The 23486-nt window shown below is 38.4% G+C and overlaps 1 protein-coding gene across 4 annotated transcripts in view; it reads right to left on the reverse strand.

Moving 5' to 3' along the window:
- The window catches only part of ccser1 (coiled-coil serine-rich protein 1), a 118725-nt gene that overhangs the window by 65454 nt on the left and 29785 nt on the right, over positions 1 to 23486 (reverse strand). For all 4 annotated transcript variants that reach the window (XM_077562192.1, XM_077562191.1, XM_077562193.1 and 1 more), the window contains exons 7-8: positions 10946 to 11120; positions 5587 to 5664 (exon numbers count right to left, since the gene is read on the reverse strand). In XM_077562192.1, the coding sequence (XP_077418318.1) occupies positions 5587 to 5664; positions 10946 to 11120 (253 nt within the window). The remainder of the gene's footprint in view (positions 1 to 5586; positions 5665 to 10945; positions 11121 to 23486) is intronic.

Here is a 23486-nt window from a genome sequence, read left to right on the forward strand (position 1 = left end):
ACGTAGGGCCATTTGGCTTTGAATAACCATTAAAATGTGCAAAATAAACCAAAAGAAAGGCTTCAAATCAAAATGGCAGAATTTCTCTATTTTCTGTTATCTTCACAGCTTTACCAAATTGCCTTTTACTCGGGGAAACGGGCTACAGAGGCTGAATTTGGGTGATAGTAGTGAGGCTAAAATAACAAACTCCGCCTGGGTGGGCTTTTACCTTTAGTAACACATTCAAAAACATTTTTTAAGATCCCAAATACTTGTTTAAAAACAGCATGATATCCTAATCAAACTGTATACCATGAAACAATAACTCAAGTTTCTACAAAGAGGCATCCACATGCTTGGTGGTGTTCAGGACAATTTTTCAGTGCACCATTGAATGATAAAAGTGGAGCAAGAGAATATATTTCTAAAATAATGTGATTGGAACTGCCTCAGCTGGGGGCCGAGGGGGGGGTGAAGAAATCTGATCAGAATCAACCGAGTGCAGCCACTTAATGTGATTTTGTGCCGCGGTTGAAAGCACTCTATGCTCGCAATCAGCAGCCTGCTGAAGAGGCCGTGGAGATGAATTACATTCCCCAGGTTAGCAGAAATGATTCCATTTGTTCACATTCTTTGGGAGGTACACGTTGGCAGTTAGAAATCCTACCCGTAATGCATTCCACAAGTGTTTCCTTCGATATGTTAAGCCACTTATCTATTTCTTGAAACTTTGTGGATGAATATATTACAACTTAATCCTCCTTAAATAACTTACCTGCCTTTTGGGGCTGATGACCAGTTCCATATAATGGACTTAACGCAAAGTTGCATTTTATTATGGACTTAAAAGTGGAAATTCAAAGTTGAAAATGTCTTAGCAATATGTTCCCCCACTAGTCTAAACACGGTATTACGATGAATATTGCAATTGTTAATATGAATTAAGCAGAAAGAAATTGGATTTTTAACATTTAAAATTGACGTGACATTGCCTACAGGCTCAGCTTGCGAACGTCACACCTCACCTGTTTTGTGGGTTTGGTCATGTGACGTTTGCAAGTTAAGCCCATGGGCTTGTGGAGTTTTCCATTAGATGCTCTCTGAGCTAAAGTCTTGTATGATGTCGCACATACAGTAATGGTGGTGTAAATGTTTTTATGGCATATTTTGTTCCTAAAATTGTATCACTCCATGTGTTTCACTCTAGATTATAGCCAACAAAACAAAATGAAGGTGCACAATGTCAGAAATAGAGTTAAATTTTATTACAAAGTGAAAATGTGTCTAATAACGCAGGCCTGCTGAAATGTGTTTGTGCTTTCTAATTAAAAAAAAAAAAAAAAAAACTCTCAGGGTGTCTCTCACTCCAATCTTCATCTTTTGAGTTGTTATAATGAATAATTGAGATGCAAAAGCCTTTTTCACATTTTATTATTATGGCTTTTTCGTTCCAGCCCAGCAGTTCAGATTATGAATGTTAAAAAAAAAAAAAGGGGGGGGGGGGAAAGCTATTGTTACTATTGTCTCACACAGTCGTCATTATCTGGCTGGACCTAAAGCCTGTCAATATCATTCTATATGTTAGTATGTGTTGTATAACGTTACCACAAAGTTGCTGTCCTTGCATTATAGAAAATAATATTTTGGCGACAAAGTTGTTGCATTGTAGACCCCATCCCCCCTTTCTTCAATGCCAGTCCCGTTTTTTTAAGACTCGCCCCGATCGCAATAGCCAATCGCAATTGTCATCTACAACAAGCTTATTTCTATACTCTCGGACCTGCGCAGATGCGACAAAAGACATTTCGCTAATCCACAGCGCATTATGAAGATGAAAGTCCTCTGTAAATTGTGGAAGACAAGAGTCTAAAAAAAAATTGACTTCGAGCTCCTAAACATGGACAAGGAGTAGTAAAGTTGACCCAGTTTAATCCCAATTAAACTAGTCATCGCTTGATTTCCAAGTAGCTCAATTTGCAAGTTTTTTGAGTTATGATTTTCATTTTTATTTTTTTGCCTTGTATTGCAAGCAAAAGTTTGCCTTACAAGTAAGCATGAGCCTGAAGAAAGTGAAGTGCTGGAAGAAGCAGATGATGAGGAAGTGCCAACAGGCCAAGTACAAAAAAAAAATTGTGTTGTTCGAGGTGCTAGAACAAAGAGTAATGGCAATTCCATTCATACATACATATCCATTCACTGTCAATTGTAAAAGTTGATTTGAGTAGAGAGGGTGTTAGAGTGAATTAAACTTTTAGGTTATGCATGTCATTTTGACTTCAATTGGGACTGCATCCTAGGTGAGGGCTGCATTCTATTATACATTAGTAATTTGGAATTTTGACACGGTGATGAATGCCTCTCTATAAAAAGATGTTCCCTGTGTGCCTTGAAACGAGAGGTGAATGTACACAAATGTCATTTAAATTGCCTGCGCTGTCCTAGAACGCGCCTCTGAATACACATAATGAGAGGCAGCTCTTTAACGCGCTAAAATGCTGGAACTAGGGCGAGAAAAAACTAAACTGGGACGCTGTGTGACACTGCAGCCTCTCAGGTGGCTCGCTGAGATTATTTTTACTCCGACAGAGTCACTTTCACTTACTCGAGTGCCATACGAATTCTCCTCTGCTGACTCCTTCGCTGATCCGTGCTTCTCTGCCGTGATCCACCTTAAATTCCACCTTAACAGAACACTCAACTTTCTACCGTGCCCGCGATCTCTTCGGTGTGTTGGGCTCGGTTAAAACAATGTCCAGTTCTCTGCGTTTCGTGCCATTTCATCATGTCTTTGTCACTTTGTGACACTCCGTCAGTCATTCCCTGGATACATGCAGAATATTTTGGGTGCTCCATACTTTTCCACCCAGATTTATGATGATGTCAATAGTCACGCAATAATAACAATAATGGCAGTGCTAAAGCCAAACATTGTGCGTATAGTTATGACAGGGTTGGGTTAATTCTGTATGGCCTTTTCTTCTTATGTTATAGAGGGAAAAAAAAAATCAATGACATTAGTCAAAACAAGCAATTTGGGGTTGTTTTGATGTTGGGATTTTTTTCCCCTGATACCCAAAAGATTTTTTCCTTGCATTAGCTTGCATCAGATTTTACAGAAATGTACACATTCTCACATTCTTTACTCAAATAGAGATGAACAGGTGAGGCAGAACTCGGCAAAATACTGTATGTGGTGCTTGGAAGCACATAACCTCGGGTCAAAAGGTTTCAATTATTTCAATTGCATCACATTTGTAGCAGAAAAATGGCCATATGACATTTTTCCATGACAGCTTATTTTGTTTTAAGACGTATGAAAAGTGCCAGGTATTGAAAATCATCAAACGTCCACGTCACAATTTTTGACTTGATTTCACAACAGATGATATAGTTTTGTGTCTTTTGGTGGTGCATATTTTGCACTGATCAGTGGGAAATTAAAATTTCATATTACATGTTACAATATGTTATATATATATTATATATATATATATATATTATATATATATATATATATATATATATATTTATATATATTATATATATATATATATATATATATATTATATATTATGTAATATATATATATATATATATATATATATATATATGTATATATGTATATATATACACACACACACATGTTGGGTCAATTTTCCACCGGTGTCAACTTTGCTTTTACTGTGTTTACACCGAATGTTCTTTTGTTATTGATGAATGTCACCCCCAGCTTCCTCTAACGTTACTTGTGTAAGCAAGATGTATGCGGAAGATTTAGCTCAATATTCTTTGCAGCGGTACACGTTGAAACGTTTGGTTAGTGGAATCGATTGGATTACAAACATTTGCAGATACTGCCTGGACCGGACAACATGGCAATGTATGCTCTAAGGTAGGATGGCTTGGCTCTCAAAACACGGACATTCTTCTTATGTACTTTTGGCTTTTATTGGTTGCCATGTGCATTTATCATTTGTGAATTCGAGGTGAAGAATCTCGGGTTATTTTTAAACCAAGTTAGCTAGTTCCCCGAAGGCGCTAGCTACTAGCGCTAGCATGTTACAACAACAACAACAACAACAACAAAACAACATTGTTGATTGATCACTTATTTCCGTACACTTTAACAACAATTTCAACTTTTGGGCTGCCGGGAAAGGAAGATGAGACCTTAAGGAGGGTATTTGTAGCGCTCAAAACCTAACATCTTGACCATGAATCTATTTTTAGCCAGAGCTAGCCAGCCATGGCTAGCGGATCACATATCACGATCACATTATGGTAAAAGCATTTTTACCATCTTACAATGACAATTACCTTAATCAAAATGGTCAGAACACACTTTGGTAGACTTTGTTGGAAATCCCTTTGATGTATCTTTGTAATTCCGGACACTTTGTCGTTCCCATTCGACATTCCATGGACCGGTGTACACCCGCAGACAATGTGGGGCAAAAAACGGCATGTGAATACTATCTAGAAGTTTCATTTCACATCTTTGTTTGCCCAATTTTGCACCCGTGAAAGGCACACGTGTGCGCCATTGTGAAGCGGTTTGTGAAAATCCGGGACGAATGAACAAAATGAATGAATCAAAGTAACTTGTAGTAAGCAACACGAGCGCTCCTCAGCATTTGCTTGCCTTGTCTCGCTGGCTTTTTGCCCCACCAAAGGTGTGCTGGGTCGATATGTGGGGGTCGGTGACATCATGTGAATACTATGTATAGGACAAAAAAAATGGACTTATTAAAAGTTATCTTTAAGGCCAGTAACATTATTATGCCAAAGAAAACTTCTGAAACTACAGCAAAATACACCATGGAGACTAATTCTATTACAATATAAGACTATACTATAATAAGTTGTCTTGTTTATGGCCCGTATTAAAGTTCAATGTCATACTTCAGTGCCAATATACTGTAGATAAGCCCTCGCTGTGCATCTCCAACAGTCACTTTGTTTTTTTTGTTTTTTTAATCAGCCTTCTGCCTTGCATACTTTTACTCCATGTGAGCTGTTTCCACGTGAGCTTCTGTCTTCAAGCTGTGTCACAACCTAAATTCTGCCACTGATCATCCATGTGGGTCAATAAAGAGGGCACACACGTGCAATTGTTCTGTGAGACTGCGAAACTAAGTGGTAATTGCAGGGGTGATTTATTGTCCAGCTGATCCACGGTCAGCCCATTTGACACAGTTGCCATTCGGGAACAAATGGGCTATATCAAAAATACGAAGCAAGGTTGTATTTGTTTTTGATTTTCATGGCAGGCCAGATATAAAGCTCTCTTGGTTTATGGCTGAAGGGCATTAGGTCATGATCCTTACAAGATGGCTTTTCCCACATCAATCATTTGTACTTTCAACCTTGACGTATTTTTCATTTCATCAGGAGCTCGCGTGGCTTACCTTGCTTGGTGAAGAAAAAAAACGATGCCGTGCCAATCATTGCTGTTTTAATTTTGAGCGCACATTTTTTTCCTATCTGTGAAAGTAGGATATTATCCAAGTTCTATTTCAATAACCCAGCGATAAAGGTAGTGTGGGTATGTACGCCAGCATGGACATGTGCAATACTGAAGTGTATGCATAGCACTGTGTTTACCTTAAATGGAAGGGACTTTTCACTGCAGGGGCTAATTGGTAGAGACTGAAGACTGCTGGCAGGACTTGTCTCTGTACTCTGTAAAAAGAGATAAACATGGTTTTGTTTGGTTCAGTTCAGTACAATATGCACTTAACTGCATTTTACTGAGCTATGGACAACATTTCCTTGATCAACTATGGGGAAAATTAAGAATACTGTGGTAGTAATAATAATTAAAAAAAAAAAAAAAAGCTTTTTAAAACATATTCTAATGACATAATTAATGGATTGATCTCTCCTCCACAATTGACCAAATTCTTTGTGATCAATTACTAAGAAAACCCTAGTGCCCAAACGGCAGACAATTGCCACTCTTTCTTTCTGTTTCTGTGTTGTGTGTTTCGATCGTGCATTTATTGATCGCAGGGGGAATTGTTACCAAAGATCTCTCATTTAAGGCGACCACAAAAAGTGGTCGACAAAAAATTCAGCCTCAAAAACTAGAATCATTTTAAAAACATATTTGCACCATTTTGGTGGGTGGGGCAAATACAAAAGTAATCAATGGAATAATCAATAATATGATAATGGGCTCTAAAAAGATTCGTTAGTGACTTCTTGAAAAACAAAAATGTTTTGTATGTGACACATTTGGTTGAATCGCGGTCTAACCACAGACCTTTTTGGTTTTAGATAACCAGGAAAAGGCTAAAAGTGTAATATTTGAGGTATATTTTTTAACAAGTTTTTCAAGTTTTACACTTTAAGGTACCTGTGAGACATGTCAGCTCTCGGAACAACACAAACTGCAGTTTATTAGGTATTCTGACCTTTTAAAAAGCAATAACTTCCAGGAATTATAGGTGCGATGCGGTCCTAAATGTGCCATTGGTGATCAATGCCCGACCTCATGGAGGGAGACAGTGGCACTCTCTCCGTCTTATCTTTTCGGCCTTTCAAAAAATAAACACATTCTGTTTAAGGTCACTCGTGTCCCATGGGCTACATAGCGCGGCTGTCCCGACAATTAGATGTGGTTCAAGTAAAAATCCTTTCAGATTTAGCAACTGGGGGAGAAGTGGGGAGCAGAGAAGTCGGGTGTACTGCCTGGGAACTCAAAATTTAATGACATGCACTAGCCCGAGGTGACATGTCAAAAGTTGATAAATGGTCTTCTAAAGTAAAGTGAATTTGGTTGTCGGACACACCCCTTTTAATCAAATTGGTATGTACAGGTATGCTAATCAAAGGACGAAATGACCATTAATGTACGAATACCTCCTTTGCTGTATCAAATTATCTAATGATAATAATAATAATAATAATATCTGAGAGTTGTTGTGTAAGAACAGAATCTATGGTGCCTTATGGAAATCAGGCAAATGAGCCACTACATTGTCAGTAACACTTTACCAATATAATTATTCATTACTTTTGCTGTTTACCGAGCAACCAGACACTGCCCTATTGCATTTCCTGTTCTGTGGTTACTATCACACTTTTCTTCTTTGCCGTCACCGTTAACTTACTTTGGTTTTGACTTTAGAGGCATTTAAGAGTCCCTGAATCCTAAAAACACTACAACAACAGTTATGTTATGCTCAAATCGAATGACAGTGACAAATGGGGATCCTTTGTATTAGGCAACAAAATAGAACATATGGATAATGACATTTTCAATATGTTCTTTTGGTCGTCTAACTCAATCAACTGCTGGTGGAGAGTGTATACTGTATATAGTCTCCATCTGTGACTTTGTAAATGTTTGAGAAAAGAAAATACACATGTCAATTGGATGTAATAGAAAGTTTGTATATCAATCTGGTAATAACGTCAGTTTGACAGGGTTTCCCAAACTAAGTAAACCATAGAGGCCATGTCCTGCTGTGAATAGCTAAAGACCACAAGTCCTTACCAGCCCCCTAAATATGTTATAAATAGTTTAAACCTATGATCCCCGAATTAAGTAATATATTTGGAATATCATTTTACAACATACAATAGGCTAACCCAGGAATATAAACGGCGAGAGATCTTAGAATATTTACTGTAGAAAGGCAAATTCTATTGGATAATTGTGTTATATGGGGTGTTAGAAAAAATCGATTCGGCAATATATCGCGATATAACAGCGCGCAATTCTCGAATCGATTCGATATCCGGCCGAATCGATTTTGAAACAATTTTTTTTATTGAAATATTCAACAAAACGTCTTACGTAGGGGTTGAGATTCACACATTAAGCATGGAAGAATGTTATATTAATGGAACATTAAGTCTTAATATTTTATTTCAGTGCTGTTCAAACATGAAACTGACTGTAACCTGTTTGTTAAATGTAGTGGCTCAGTTATAAGCCAGAATTTTCAGATAAATAAATACATTTTCATACAAATTTACTGATTAGTATTTTCAAAATTTTAGTAAAAAATTAATATATATATATATATATATATATATATGTATATATAAAATCGCAATTTATAGATTCGTATTGGGATTAATCGGTATCGAATCGTGATACGAATTGAATCGCCACGTACTAAGTATGTAGAAACTACTTCTGCCTTGTACAGTGTGGCAATATATTCTTACGCCGCTGTTCCTCAAACTGAGGACTGCCATTACTGCTTACCATCGTCATATTTGGCAGGAAGTACAGGATTGTGCTTCTTGAATCCAACTAAATATGAGGCAAATGTAAGCTTGAATCATGGCATTTGCTAGGACGGTGGAATCTCAACTGTTTTTGTAGTATGCTACCGCCCGCTGTTTTTGTTTTGAGACTGATGCAACCTGCTTTTTGGTTTCAAACGAACAAATGGCACCGCTTACACTAAACATGGGAGAAGAACCACTGGGTGCTCAGCGCGAAAAGGTCAAGCAGATAAAATTGAGTTGACACAGACATGCCGAGTCACATGCACACACAATGGAAGCTCAAGTACACACAATCGTGTTAAATTTGAGCATTTTCCCTCCCTTTCGATCAGCGTGCGCGAATGTCCCACTGTGTTGTCGTCTCTAAAATGATATTCTGCACCACTAGCCTGTTGTGTGGGGTATGTTAAGTGTGTTTTTGTTCCCACTCATATCTGCACAGAAAATGGTTGGTGCTGACAAGTGGAAATGTTAAACCTGTTCAATACTTAATGATCGTGAATACTTACGTGTGTGGTCAACAGTGACTCACCTTGGTGGAAATATCATTATGTGTGTGGTGCACTGTACTGATTACATTGAGTATACCAAACACTTGTGCATTAAGGACACACTATTTTTTTCCCCTCTCCAAGTGTGGGGTGTCTCACATTTCAAAGATTTGTTTGTTTTATGCAAGTTTCAAGCCATCTATACTGTCTTCATTGGTTTTCATGACGGTCACGGTGGAGTTGAATCCGATACCATCTGACAAACCCAGAAACTCTCGACTGTGAGTCAGAACATTGAACCATTAATATCACCGAGTGCTGCCCGCTATACCGATTTTCAAGATAATATGTACATATTCATAATTCCTCTCTTTTATCACTTCTTATATCATGTCTCTTTCACTGAAGTCCAGGGAGTAAACATCAGTCTGATGAAAATTCGCAGATATGTCCTTTGATCTTACTTTAAAGGCGCTAAAAGTTCTGACATGCGGTGGTCAGACTTTCATACGGATTTTTATGTGCATTTGCGAGCGTGTTTATTAAAGCTAAATTTAGTAAAAGGTCACCCACCCGTTCGGATGACACAGTGCTAATGGATGTACTCAGAGCTCTTGGAGGAAACCTGCACCATTTCCCAGCACTTTGCTACGTAAATTTCTTTCATGGACAAAATACAGCGAAACTTCCAAAGCCGCCTCGCGCAAGATGGAGCTAAACTATTTTCCGGAAAAATATGACTCAAACCCATCATTATATCTCTGTTATGTGTCAATAGCATTTTGCTTCTTCTATGGCTTATTTTTGCATAATAACCATAGAACAAACAGAAAAGCACAACATAGGAAATGGCCTTCATTTTATAACAGTTAAGTCATTGTACTTAATTGTACTTTTATTCTACAATAAAGATAGATTCATATATTAGTAGTCAATTAATGGAGCAGGGATCCAGACTTTTTTTTTTCTTTACTAAGAGCCTGGTCCAGCCATCAGTGAGCTCTTGAGCATGTAGCTTTAAGACATGACTTGCAGACAGACTTTCTCCATGTGTCCGTTCGGCGCACCCCGCCTGTCGGACATGTAGACAAAATAAGTCCAGACAACACTGCAAGTGTCTTTTTCCTTCGTGAGGAGTTCAAGGTCTACAAGAGCACGACAGTTTGCAGCCGTTTGTCCATGTCTCTAAATTAGTGCAGCACCGACACACGCCACGACCCTTTTGGCACCGTTTTTTTTTTTTTCAAATACCAGACTTTAAAGACAATAATATGTTTTATGCAACCCCACTAGTCTAAATATGGTATTCTGGTTAATATTGCGCTTGGAATATGAGTTAAGCAGCAAAATCCAGCTTTTTTTATCCATCTCAGGGGGGCGACTAGTTTGCCACTTGCTGTCAAATGAAATGAATCACAGTTGCTCAGGTCTCTGGTAACAACCAATCACAGCTCAGCTGCAGAAAAACAGGTGAGCTGTGATTGGTCGTTGTCTGAGCCCTGAGCAACTATGATGTCATCTTCAGTCGACAGCAAATGGCAAAATGGCCGCCCCCCTGAAATAGATAAAAAATGGCTGGATTTTGGTTCATAACTCATATTCCGCAAATGTAATATTAATCAGAATGTCAAGTTTAGACTGTTTAGAAGTTTAGTGAAGTCACATCAAGAAATGTTTATGGTTGACTTCCACTTTAAATAGTTTTAATGAAAAAAATAATAATAGTGACTACTATTGCAGTTATTAGTCACTGAAATTTAAATGTTTTAGGAATGCTTATAATGGAAGAGACTCAAAATGTTTACTTGTATGACGACAAATGCAATTTAAAAGCAAAGGGAAACAGGCACAGTTGAATGTGTGTGCGCGAGTAAACATCTTTCCCTATTCTCAATACTGATTAAATTACAAAAGGTGATAAAGCGAGTGTATATGTAGGGTCCACTTCAGTGGTGATTTAATGGAGCTGAAATCAAGTTAATTAAAAAAAAAAAAACAGGACGAATGTGTCCAGATGTAATCACTACATATATCCTAATAAGCCTTGCCGCTTTAAACAACTTCCTGCCTTTTACAACCAGAAAAGACCACTGTCAGTATACCGTAGTAAAGGGAAACTAACCAAACTTTTTAGCATGTGGTTGTAGGCAATTCATCCTAATATAACTCCCAGTTAAAATCTATGTATGCCTTTGAATATCAGTGAGGGAGTACGGATGTCCCACCTCTTGTAGGGTGCGCCTCAGCCTCAAAAGTAGGGTCTTGACGGCGGTGCAGTCCTGCTGCATCAGCCGCAGGGGGAGGGTCTCCACTCCAGGGGGCAAGGGCTCGTCTTCCTTACCCAGAAGCAGAGTCGAGCTGCAGTCGGCCGGCAGCAGGCTCGTCGGACGTCGAGGCTCCCTGGAATGAAAAAAAGATCAACGGAAATGTTTATATAAGTGAATTCGCATTTGTCTGTTTATATTCATTCACTCTTTATTTAGGTTTTTATCTTAAAAGGAGTTTTGAAAAGTGATACCAGCAATGCAATGTAAGAAGCCCTCAGTAAAACAGAACAAAATAGAAAATGCCAACCAAGTCAATATTGAGCTCTATATTCGCCATATAAATGAAACCATCTAATGTTGTTCCTGTCCCAAGGACAAACATGTAGGTCATCGGCGCTAAGGAAATGCTTCAAACGGCTGCCCAGCATAAAAGCTTGATGAGCCCACATGCTCAAGGTCTGTGTGCATCGATGTCCACAATGACAAGATGTAGTTGCCTTTGAGCAAACATGAACAGGAAAAAAAGGAAAAAAAAAAGATTCCACTTTTTAACAATGAATCCGTCAACAGCGTGTTTTTTTTCCAAGCACACTGGCTTCATATTGTAAACGTGAGAAAGCAGATGACGTGTTTAAGCTTAAGTCTTGGTTGTTTGTGTCAAAATGCATCCATGTGTCTCGAAAAAATCAGCTGATGACCACTTCAGGGGTTGTGTTACCTAAATCATAAAACCGAAATACTTAACATTCATTGCTCTCATACAGGTTAACCACAATAAAAGAAGTGTGACCGAATGTTGATGGAACACGAATGTGTTTGTAGAGCAATGCTGTTTCCTGTTTGAATTCTGAGGCGTAGTATTCCGTCATATCTCGGTTGAACTGTAGTTTTGGGAGGGGTTGTCAGATAAGCGCGATGGCTCAACTCTTTCAGAAAGCTGGGATGGAAACGAGAGTTGGAGAGATTCTTCACTGAAATAAAATAATATTTTGAAAAGCATCCATGAATTGATTGTTGACAATTGCGTCGATTGTGTGGAACCATTGATTCACCATTTCTTGGAACAGCTGAAATAATATGGTGTGCACTACTTGGAAATGTTGATTCGGTGGTTGAACAGTTTCCTGCCAAAGGAAAAACAGGACATCTGCTCTGACTCAACTCCTCCAGGAAGCAACAAACAGCATAGAAATGGGAGCTCACAACAGTAATCCTTCACATATTCCAGGTTCACTGCTCACAAATAAACCAACTTGTGTTTTGTTGTTTTGTTTTTGTGAAACAAATCTCCAGCTGTTCGCTGAAACTCTCATCCATTTGCAGTTTTTGAGCTCTTTGTAAAACTCCCTAGGACGCCACAAGGTACTGCCAAAACACAGTTTTAAAGGGAATTGGTGTCAAGGAAGTATGTCGACGCACCATTTTGAGCACCAAGAAGAGATCAATTCAGATTGGGCCTGCTGTGAAGTGAGGGTGAGTCTCTACAGTATGTGCAAGATTATGTGCAGTTCTGAGTTAGAAATAAAATCATTTGTAAACCATTTATTCTCAAAGGAAAATGTTGTAAGACGAGTTAGAAATGATATGAAACAAACCCTTGATTTTTCTTCCTCAACATATTTTCTTCAAGTCCAGCTCTCAGTCTATTAGGCTGCTTTTTGGAGAGCACAAGAGAGCATCCAGCCTTGTCACCTCTGCGATCATCCTTTTGCCACTCTCTCGCTCCCGTGTGCTGTTCCCAACCATCTTTTCACACCGGGGTCGTGTTCTCCTTTGGCCCTTGTGTCTCATCAGCGGTTCCGCCGCGCCACTCTGACAGTCACGACACTTCACCGGCATTATCAGAGCCTACTAATGTGTCCTCCATGCAGCTAGTGAGGTGAGCACCTGAGGCGCCTTCTGCCTTGTGATGACAGGTGACCCTTGTCTCCACTACCCCCTTATTTTGTCCTTTTACATCTTGCTGAAACCAGTATAAGTGAACTCCTTCTACTTTTTCTGTCCTTCCGCTGCGCTCTGCTAGGTGGGAAGGTGTAAATGTGTGACATTTGATCAATCGTTCACCGTTCTCGTGTTAAGTGGAGCATTTCTGCTCAATAGGATCAGAGGCAGTTGAGAATAGTCCAATGCTTTATTCCAGCCAGGCTTTGTCTTCCAGCCAGTGTTTTTAGCGATGTGTTTTGTGTTTTTATCCAGTTGGAAGACCCATGATCAGTGGTTGAGACAAAGCTTTCTGACACAGTGCCTTTTGCTCTAGAATGCTTTGACAAACCTGATATTTCATTGTAGTCTGCAATGATTAAATCCTGTGCTGCACGCAGCAAGAAAGCAAACCCAGAACTTCCTTTAGTTTTAGCAGACTACTTTCTGGGTCAATGAGGATGTTGAACAGATGGAGGGTGGAATTATGATTCTGGGGGGACAGTTCCATTCATGCCACAGCGAATCAAATGATGAAAATGACTTACTGTGTCTGCACCTTTATCTAGATCTTCAACAACATGTAATGGTTTGTCCTTCCTTCCACTGCCTCACTATCGTATGGTGTTCCACAGGGTTCTATTCTGGGGCCCCTGTTGTTTTCATTATACTTAATGGTTACATCTTAAGAAAACATTGGATTTCCTATCACTCCTTATGCGGATAACAGTCATATCTATGTCCCGCTGAGCAAAAAGAACGCTTTCTCATTGAGGCCACTTTTACTATACGATATTTTAACTACGTCAATATGATTGATGTGAAAAAGGCCATTGAAACAAACCCAATGCCTGTCTAAGACCAATCTACAGGAATAGAAACTGAGCCCTGTCAGGAACTATTTAAAAAAAAAAAACACACAATTGACACCCCCCCAAAAATGTTTATAATTGCTATATTAAAGTCGCACTTTGTAACAATGTGTCCCAAAATATATTTACAATAGCCTTTTTATGTGACTATAACTGAAACATTAATAGTTAGATTAACATCTTAGCTGTTCATATTAGGAACTCCTGCAAGTATCTGCCCAATAGTTTAGAGAGGATTCAGGTTCGAATTTCCTACCCTCTGTCTATGGATGTGACGTCATGTATATGAAGAAGGAAAAATGTAGTTTCATTTTTCGGCCACAGATAGCAGTAGTGATGCAAAATGTTCTGCTTTAAGTAGCTTTAATAGCGTAAACTGTAATAATATAACACAAAGTATGATACCAAAACAGTGTAGTTGAAAACTATTTCAAACTCTTCTTACAACATGATACTTGTTATTGCACATGGAAGATCCCAAAGAAGGCGTGTGCATGTGCATGTGCGTGTGTGCGTGTGTGTGTGAGTGAGTGAGATTAATGTTTCTCCAGCTTTGCTTGGTCATCCTTTTTTTCTTTTGTCACCACAATAAATGTCCTCGCTCGCTTACCTTCTCCCATTTTCCACGCTCTTCTAAACAGTGGTCACCTTTTGTCTTTTCCGCACCTAAGCCTTGTCCCTTGCTCGTACATCCAGAGACCCCACCCCCACCACCGGTTCATTTCTCAACAGAAGTGATCCGTTTTCATCAAGGGTGAAAAAAGGCAATTATCTGTCTTTTATTACTTTTCATTATTTCACCGCTGGCAGTGGTTTATTACCTAGCCGTCGGTGGCGCATGCTAACGCACCTGTGCAGGCGATAAACAACGGTGCAAAAAAGAGCAGCCACTGTACACAGACGCTGACAAAAATGTTGAGTTAGTGCGCCACAGGGGGAGAAATGACGACATGCAGCGTCAAATAAATTAAACGATACCAAGGTAATTCATCCACAGCATTAGTCTGTTCACAATATAAAGACAGCCTTGTTTAAATAACAGTCAAAGACATTTCAGCACTGAGACACGGACAGAAAAGAAACCATTAAATTTTCATGGCGAACGAGGGAAAACAATTATCGGACATGTGTATGCGTATATCATAGGTTTCCTCAAACAATTACCCGGGCCTTGATCAGGCTCGTTTGTCATCTCTCGCTTGTACCTGTCAAAACGCAGTCTGTTCATCTGCATGCGCCACCTGAGGCAAAGGGCATTTTTACGCCGCCGTTAACTCATCAGGAGCATCTGTGACAATGACTGAGCGTCAGGCAAAGCTCCAGGCTGCCAGTCTAATGACAAATTCCAGACTTCAAGACACAAAAATGGAGAGGGTATAAAATGAATGTCATATTGTAGGGCGAGCTTCTTAATTAACCTTGCCTCTTCTGCTTGCCTCTTACGAAACTAATTTTGTTCTTTGACAAAGTACCAAGTCATGTATTTACTTTAGTTTTTCTGAATTTCTAACCCCTAAAGGGGACATATTACGGAAAGCTTAATTTCTAATGTCTTGTACGCAAATAATTAGGTCTGTGGAGTTGCTGCCCACCAATCAAAAGTTGAAACAAAACAACCGAGTGCAATTTTTGTTAGCTGACTTTTTGTTAATTTGTTTTTGTAAAACAATGCGTCAGTGAGCGCATTTTTGTTCAGAATCTTGCTGGACTGTGACCATTACAGTGGGACTCATTTACATAATAAGCGCCCATACACCAAGTTGTCTGCCTATGATGTCTCGTTTATATTCTACGTTATGACTTTGGGATCCATCCACATTCCAAAAACATGTATTTTAGATTGGTTGATGAACACATTTTTCACAAAAGGATTTAAAAAAAAGAATGATACTGGAAGGTCAGTTAACCGCAAACTAAGCTAACAATATCCAGTAGGACTGACCAAGATATACATTTTGAATGTCGACCAAGTCCACATCCAACATCTCCCGAGCATGAAGCAGATCTACGCAGCATAGCGTTGGTAAACGATGCGAACTGCAGCGCGGGGGTCGACTGAGGTGACGAAGAGAGGCGAGACGGTGAGTGGCGCTCTCAATTTAGCAGTTCGTTTATGTCCCAGCCTTCACCTGTGGTCATGGGCTTTGAGTAGCACGCCCAGACCAATGAGATCACGGATGCAAGAAAGCGGGCTTCACCTCAAAGGGTGACCGAGCTTAGCCTCGGGAGCTCACAAATCACACAAGAGCTTGGGGGGGGTTAAGTATTCACTCACCACCTGAGCGAAAAAGACAGTAAAACAAAATGAGACTGAATCGGTAAACGTTTTAAGATGGGTTGCTCCTATGTATGAAATCCTCACTTAATTAGGTCCAAATACAACAGTAATAATGCAATGACAAGCCGCTAACTTTCGGGAATTCAAAAAGTATTTGCTCCTTCTCAAATTTTTTATTTTTTTTTTGTATAGATTCCCTCTAACGTTTAAAGGGGAAGTCAAGTAAAAAAAAATAAAAAATTACAAAAATATATTCTGTGGCCCCACCAGTCTAAACACAGCATTTTGGTTCATATTGTGTTTGTGGAATATGATATAATATCACAATCCACCCGTATTTATCCATCCCGGAGGCGGCCATTTTGCCACTTGCTGACTGAAAATCCCATTACAGCAGCTAAGGGTGACCAATCATGGCTCACCTGTTTTTTTTTTAGGTTTGGTCATGTGCCGTTCACAAGCTCAGCCTTTAGGCACAAATTTTCTAAAGCAATTCTTTTTTTTCTTTCTTTCTTTTTTAAATTATGGAGAGCTCAGTATTGTTCATTCGATTTGACATGTCATCATTGCTCTCTTTTTTTATTTAAATTTTTTTTTTAATATATATATATTTTTTTTTTTTTTGTATGTGGGTGAGTATGTGTATGTGCGTGTGTGTGCGCGTGCGTGTGTGCGTGCGAGCGTGTGTGTATTCATCAGTTCAAAAAAATCCCATACTAATAATATAATATAATAATAAATTGCCAAATGCAGAAACATCAATGTAAGTTATCACGATGTAGTGGCTCTCGCTAACAGACAGAATTAAGTAACCAGAATTAGGTTAAAAAATTCTATATACGTAGACTATGTTTCTATAAATTTTGATATTTGGTTTTTATTTGAGGCAGATATTTTTTCCATTAAAATGTGATTTATGAGAAGGTTAGACCATTGGTCGATATTCAGAGTTTGTTTATTTTTCCAGTTAACAAGAATTGTTTTTTTTGCGATAGTAAGGGCTACAAGTGTAGATTGAAATTGTTTATGTGGTAAGTCAATTGTTGTTAGGTCACCTAGCAAACACAAGTTTGGAGATAATGGTATCCTACAGTCCAAGATAGCGGAAAGTTTTTCTAAGACTTTAGTCCAGAAATACATAACCGGAGTACATAACCATAAAGCATGAACATAAGTGTCTGTAGTGTTTTGTAAACATTGGAGTTTGCAATTGCAATTCTGAAATTCTTAAGCACACGTCAAATGTGGTAAAACTGCGTAAATATATACTGTCCTGTATGGCTCTGATGTGCGAATTGGACAGGAACTCTGGTTCTTGATCTCTGGTTTTGATGGTACAAAGCCAAAGTTGCCAGTTTTTTTTCTGGACAAATATCAACATAATTATCTACCCTGCAGCAAAAAGACTGCAGGCTCTGACACTTGGCTCTCGAATTAGATCCACGTCATTTGAATATTCACACCATACGTTATTCCTGACAGCTATTAGAGATAAATAGTCCTTCTGATCCTCAGATTTTTTCTTTTCTTTTTTGAGTGGCCGCATAATTTCCTGTTCACAAGCGGTGAACATGAGCACCTGTCAGGAATAAAAGGCATGGCATGTAATTTATGCCACTGGGGATTTTTATCCAAACAACAGGCAGGAGCATGATAGTGATTTGAAAAAATAAATAATAATAAGTGCCATGAGATCATGGAAATTGGCCTAATCATAAAACAACCACAAGTGATTAATCCTGCATGGTGCCAGCTTTACTTAAATCAGTTCATTACCTCTAACAAGGAATTATTTTTATTCACTGGCGTGACTTTGTCTGCAACTTCCTGGTTGTCATTTTTTTATAGAATGACCAGAATGTTCCATTAAATATTTATGATAATCCTCACACTGTGTGACAATGCTGCCAAACCATATGAAATTTTAACAAAAGTTGCTTATATTCACATTCAGAGAAAGTAATGTCTAACTAAGTTTCATTAGGATTAGTTAGGACCTTAAACTAGTTTTCATTAGGCTCTTGATCCAGCAGCAAGTTAACATGAAATAGCAGATTCCTCCATTTTTGTCAAGTGTAATGAGATTAAATTTTAATTTCTTCAGAATACAATAAACTTGGTATAACCTTGTCAAACTTAGCTGCCATTGTCTGCCTATGCGCAATTGCCTGATAGGGCCGAGACGTGGTTGAAATCTGGGACAAACGGACAAAATCTCACAAGCAAGTCGATTTTCTAAGGATTACAAAATGACCCTAAAATGGTCGCTTCAAAACAGTAAACTATCTTACTTTATTGGGTCTTACTTCGATTTTGCAGCTGAAAAAAGGTTCAAGCCTTGGTGGAGGTCACTCCGACTCAAGTTATGTGTAAACAAAAACAATCTACTAATTGGGGAGCGGTCATTTAGTTGGTGCCATGTGATATCAGTTGAATTCATTCCGAGATCATGCTTGCAACTTATGGTTTCTTTTCCCATTCAAATCATTAAGCCATTGTCATTTTTGTTGTTACGTATGTCAGCAACCGAATTGTAAATTGAGAACAAAATGCATGTGACTGTCCATGAGACCAGCTGCCACACAATTTCATTTTGTTTTGTTGTTGTTTTTTTTACTTTACTTTGTAACTGAACTCTGGGGAGAATCGGGGGCAGAGAAAATAACGCTCGTCTTCTCTCTGCTCCTTTTCGATCATCATCGAAGAATATTGTTTTATATTGTCTTTTTTTTTTCTTTTACAGATGAATAAAATAAATGATTGGAATTAAAATATTGAAATTGACTTGCTTCCATAAATTGTGTCCTTAAAATATTGAACTAATGTAATCTATTGAGATTAACATTACCGGTTATGAGTAAGTTTATTTTAAAAATAAGAAGTACCATAATTCTATCATGGTAGTTGGTATAATTAGCTTTAAGGCGGTGAGATGGGCTATCTATGTTTACTTTTCCTATTCTAATGGCAGATAATTGAGCTTGAATAAGGTCATGTATTCTTCATCTACCGTAATTGTTTTCTTTTTTTTAAACAAACAACAACAAAAGTTGTGAAAACGAGTGCCAATATCTCACCATTCATCCAGGTTAAGAGAATCTCTAAAAGGTGTGTAATTGTTCTCGCACTTCAGTTGGACATTCTGACTGCATTAAGGAGGCTGTCGACTGACGCACGTCTTCAAGAGACAATGTCGTTAATTGTTCGTCGCACTCGATACAAGACAGCATCCTACAGGCTGAAGTTAAGTTCACTCTCATTATCTGGAGAATTGATTTTCCCTGTGCCACCCGGCACTGCCGAGTGGCCCGTCATTCTGTCCTCCACCACCCCCACCCCCCTTTTCTTTGTCAGAAAAGGAAATTGCAAAAATTACGAACTACTCCGGGAGAAAATAATGTCACAATGTCTCATTTGGTGGTGAGATTAAGCGTTGTCTGTGCAGAATTCAGTCTCCAGGTTTACTCTTGTCTTCTTAAAGGCAGCAGTTCTGACAAATTTATCATCACTGAGCACTAAGCTAACAAAGGAAATGTCTTCCTTTGAATGTGAATGGATGGAGTTGAAATTAATTCAGTTAAACTTAGAGAAAACTCTAGGGCACCGTTTTATCGCTACAATATAAAACAGGGGGGGGAGATAAAGAACATTCTTAACTAGTGATGACTTGGGATTTTAAAAGGTAGGCATTATTTGGTATGTTTTATACAGTAATCTAAACAAAGGGAACGATGATTACAGCAGACTAGGGTTGAATGATTTAAAAATAATAATAATTTTGATTTCAATTCACAATTTTCCTTAAATCAAGCTAACTATATACAGCAACATATACAAACATGACAGCTATTACTCTAATAATGCACAGAGGATTAGTTACCTAGAGGTGTGGATTCACACTATGCAGTGTATAACTGCTGCCGATAGGCGCTAAGCTAACTTGAAATGAGCAAGTTAGCTTCGAGCCTAGCATTGGTGAGCAGCCGGGGTAGCTGCAAGGACGGGTGACTGTGTGATGTGGACACAACGTATGCATTTTAACCAGCGAGCATCTGATTGGTTAGCATGAATTGTCCACGAGTTGCATGCCATGCTTGTGATTGGCGACCTCGGGGGGGGGGGGGATAAAGAGGACTTAAGGAAACATGCAGTGTTGAAGATCACAAAATAGCATTGCTCGAGATCACGACTTTGATCTCAAAATAATAAATCATTCAGCCTTACAGCAGTCCACTTGAAAAGCAACACAGAGAAAAGGACACGTACTGGATATAAATAGTCGACACACCCCTGTTCAAATGCTACACTTTTGTGATTGAAAAAAGCAAGACCAAGGTGACTCATTCAAACATGTAATAATAATTAGGGGTTTTGGGTGATCGGTGATCGGCCGATCCCTTAAATATAAACCGATCTTTTCCACCGATTTAATCTCCCTCCCTCCCTCAGAGGTCTGAAAAAGTCAGCCACTGTCCTCTTATGTTGGGATAACAAATAAGCTTTTCATTTTTATTTCAGAGAACTACTTAATTTGCAGTGAAAACAACACGTTTGTATTATTTCACAGATATTGTTCAATGTTTTTCAATAAAATAAGATTGGAACTCTGAAGGTGTATGCTGTAGAAAAAAACGAGATCGGAAAAAAAATCGGGATTGGCAGGTCAGACTTTTTAAAAGGTCGGAAATCGGCCAGAAAATTTTGATCGATCCACGCCTAATAATAATCCACCATTAATGTGACCTACAATCTGCACTACTCCATTGAAAGGAAATTACATCTTTTTAAGACGGGAAGTAGGAATAAACAACTTAAGAGTGCACTTGCAAAAGTGTGCACACCCTCTTATAACTGGGGATGTGATGGTTCATAATTAACCAATCACATTCCAACTCATGTAAAATGCACGTCAGCACACACATGCCTCAATTTGGCCTATGATTATCTCCAAAATAAGGTTCAACTGTTCTAGCAGGCTTTTCCTGACATGGTTTGCTTCCTCCCATCCTACCAGAAGCCAGACAGTTTTGTACCAATATTGACATTTAGAGCTGCTCACAATTCCCTCCACGTTGACTAAGGTCCGAGTTTTATTCAAAGAAAAACAGCCCCAAAGCATAATGCTGCAACTTCCATGCTTGACTGTGGGTATGGTGTTCTTTTGGGGATGAGCAGTATTGTGCTTGCGCCAAACTTTGGCCAAATGTTCACCCTTGGTTTCATCAGAACAGAACACATTTTCCCATGTGCATTTCGGGGATTTTTAAGAGAAGTGTGTTTTCGCCAAATGTGGCTGGGCTTAGTCGCTTTTTTTGTGCCTTGCAATCCTGCACCATAGTTCAGATATAAAGGTATGAAGATGACAGGAGATTGGTGTCACGTGTCAACAGCCAGTACTTGCCAGAAACACCTGCAGGAGCTTTAATATTTCTGTCTGGTTCTTGGCAGCCTCACTGACCATTTTATTATCTTTTCATCAATTTTGAAGGGATGTCCAGTTCTTAGTAATGTCATCCCTATTAAAAGTGGATGTGCACACTTGTGCAACCACGTTAACAAAACCCCCTAGAAAATATTGTGTTTTTCAATTGATTTGTATAATTCAAAATGTTTTAAAATAATTTCTCTTGGTCTTTTTATATACAAAAACCTGCCATTTGAACAGGAGTGTGTAAACTTCTAGTTCTATATATCCATTGCACTTCATCAGATAAAATCCGGATCCCGAATACCCACTCAAAAAATTAAGGCTACACTAATTAGTCTCCTTGTACTGAGCATTTATATCAAATCGGCATGTAAATTAGAAGCTCATCACCATCAATACACCAAGGATCTTCTTAAACACCGTTTGGCCCTGATTGTAAAATTTGTATTTAGATGGAGATTTTTCCACAGAGGCTTTGGTAGCATCGCTAGCCAGAAAAATGAAACACAGGCATTGAATCAGCCACCTAAAATAGACTTGTGGCAAAATGCTCCATGCGGTCAGATATCTTTAGGCATGGTGAAGCAGCATGTGGCTCTAATGTGTCCACGCGTAGTCTGGTATGCTCTCCTCCACGCAACAGTACCGCTAAATAATTGTACTCAAAGGAGTGCTTAAGTACCATGAAAACAAAATGTAGGAGTGTGTGTGTATGTGTTATGTCGACTGAAATTAGACATTTTGGCAGCTACATAGAATGAATCACATCAAATTGGAATGTATGCTGCTCTATTTCTGACTGTGTGGGCTAATGCTATAAGAGCACATTCTCGGCAGGGGACGATTCAACCTACTGATCTTACCAAATGTGGTCTTTTTGTGACTGGCTCAAGCATGTATTTATATTATGTAAATGTATATTTTTCCACCTATTCCAAGAGTTTAACAAATTATTGTGGAAATATCTTATATGTTACTGTAACAACCAACCATCAGTTAATCTCTAAAACGTTACAGTGTATTCTTAGTCCATCCTGAAATTCCACCTGACTTTGTTTACAGTTAAGGTGCTTTTACCCGCAACCAACTGACCTCACTGGTGGTGGTGGTGGTTTCTGGGTTTTTATTACTTTTACTATTAATTACTGGTTGTGTTGCAATAGATGAAGACTATTGCAATATCTTGAAAAGTGTTCTATAGATGCAGTCATAACTAATTACAGCCCTCACCTAATTAAGATGATCTAACAAAATAATTAATTTGGAAAATTTTCTGGCTAGAACAAACTTGTACAAAATGGAAGGTAAAATAATTACTACTTTCAAAAGCTACTCATGACACTCACATTGATTTAAGAATAAAGGATTTCTTTGGCTAAATTAAATTCACCAGTGAATGGTTGCTAGTAAATTCACAGATTGAAGAATAGAACATTTTACTTCACAAATGGCTAAATAACGTTTCAATAAAAATAAAAAATAAACGTTTTTCTTTAGAGCAGTGCCTTTTCCTAATTTCACTATCTTCTATATTAAAAAAATAGCTTGATGCCTGAGAAGATTGAAATATGTTTAAAATAAGGGATAAGTATTTCATTTTGTATTCTTTGTAACTACACATAGTGCACAGTTTTTGGTTCCATTTTAAAATGTACTTAACATCACATTCAAGCTACACAATCATTTGGTACAAGCTGCAAAATAAATGTTTAAAAAAAAGTTGAATGTACAGTTACCATCCTCTTAATTGTCTTTAGGTTTTAATTTGCACATCTTAAAAAATTCAAGTTTTAAGATAATGGTTATATAGCGCAAAAATAAATAAAATAGTGCCAGCTCACCTTAGATTAAAAAATAAATAAATACATCTGGTGAGCATTTAAAATTGTCAGTGTGCAGGCGCTTATCACATGCCGCAGCCTGCAGTGGTAAATTTCCATGACACAAACCCGCTTCTTTGGAATCAAAAGTCAAAGTGAAACTTCTCAAATAAAACTTTAC

Source organism: Vanacampus margaritifer, chromosome 3 (assembly GCF_051991255.1).
Source record: "Vanacampus margaritifer isolate UIUO_Vmar chromosome 3, RoL_Vmar_1.0, whole genome shotgun sequence".
Taxonomy (NCBI): domain Eukaryota; kingdom Metazoa; phylum Chordata; class Actinopteri; order Syngnathiformes; family Syngnathidae; genus Vanacampus; species Vanacampus margaritifer.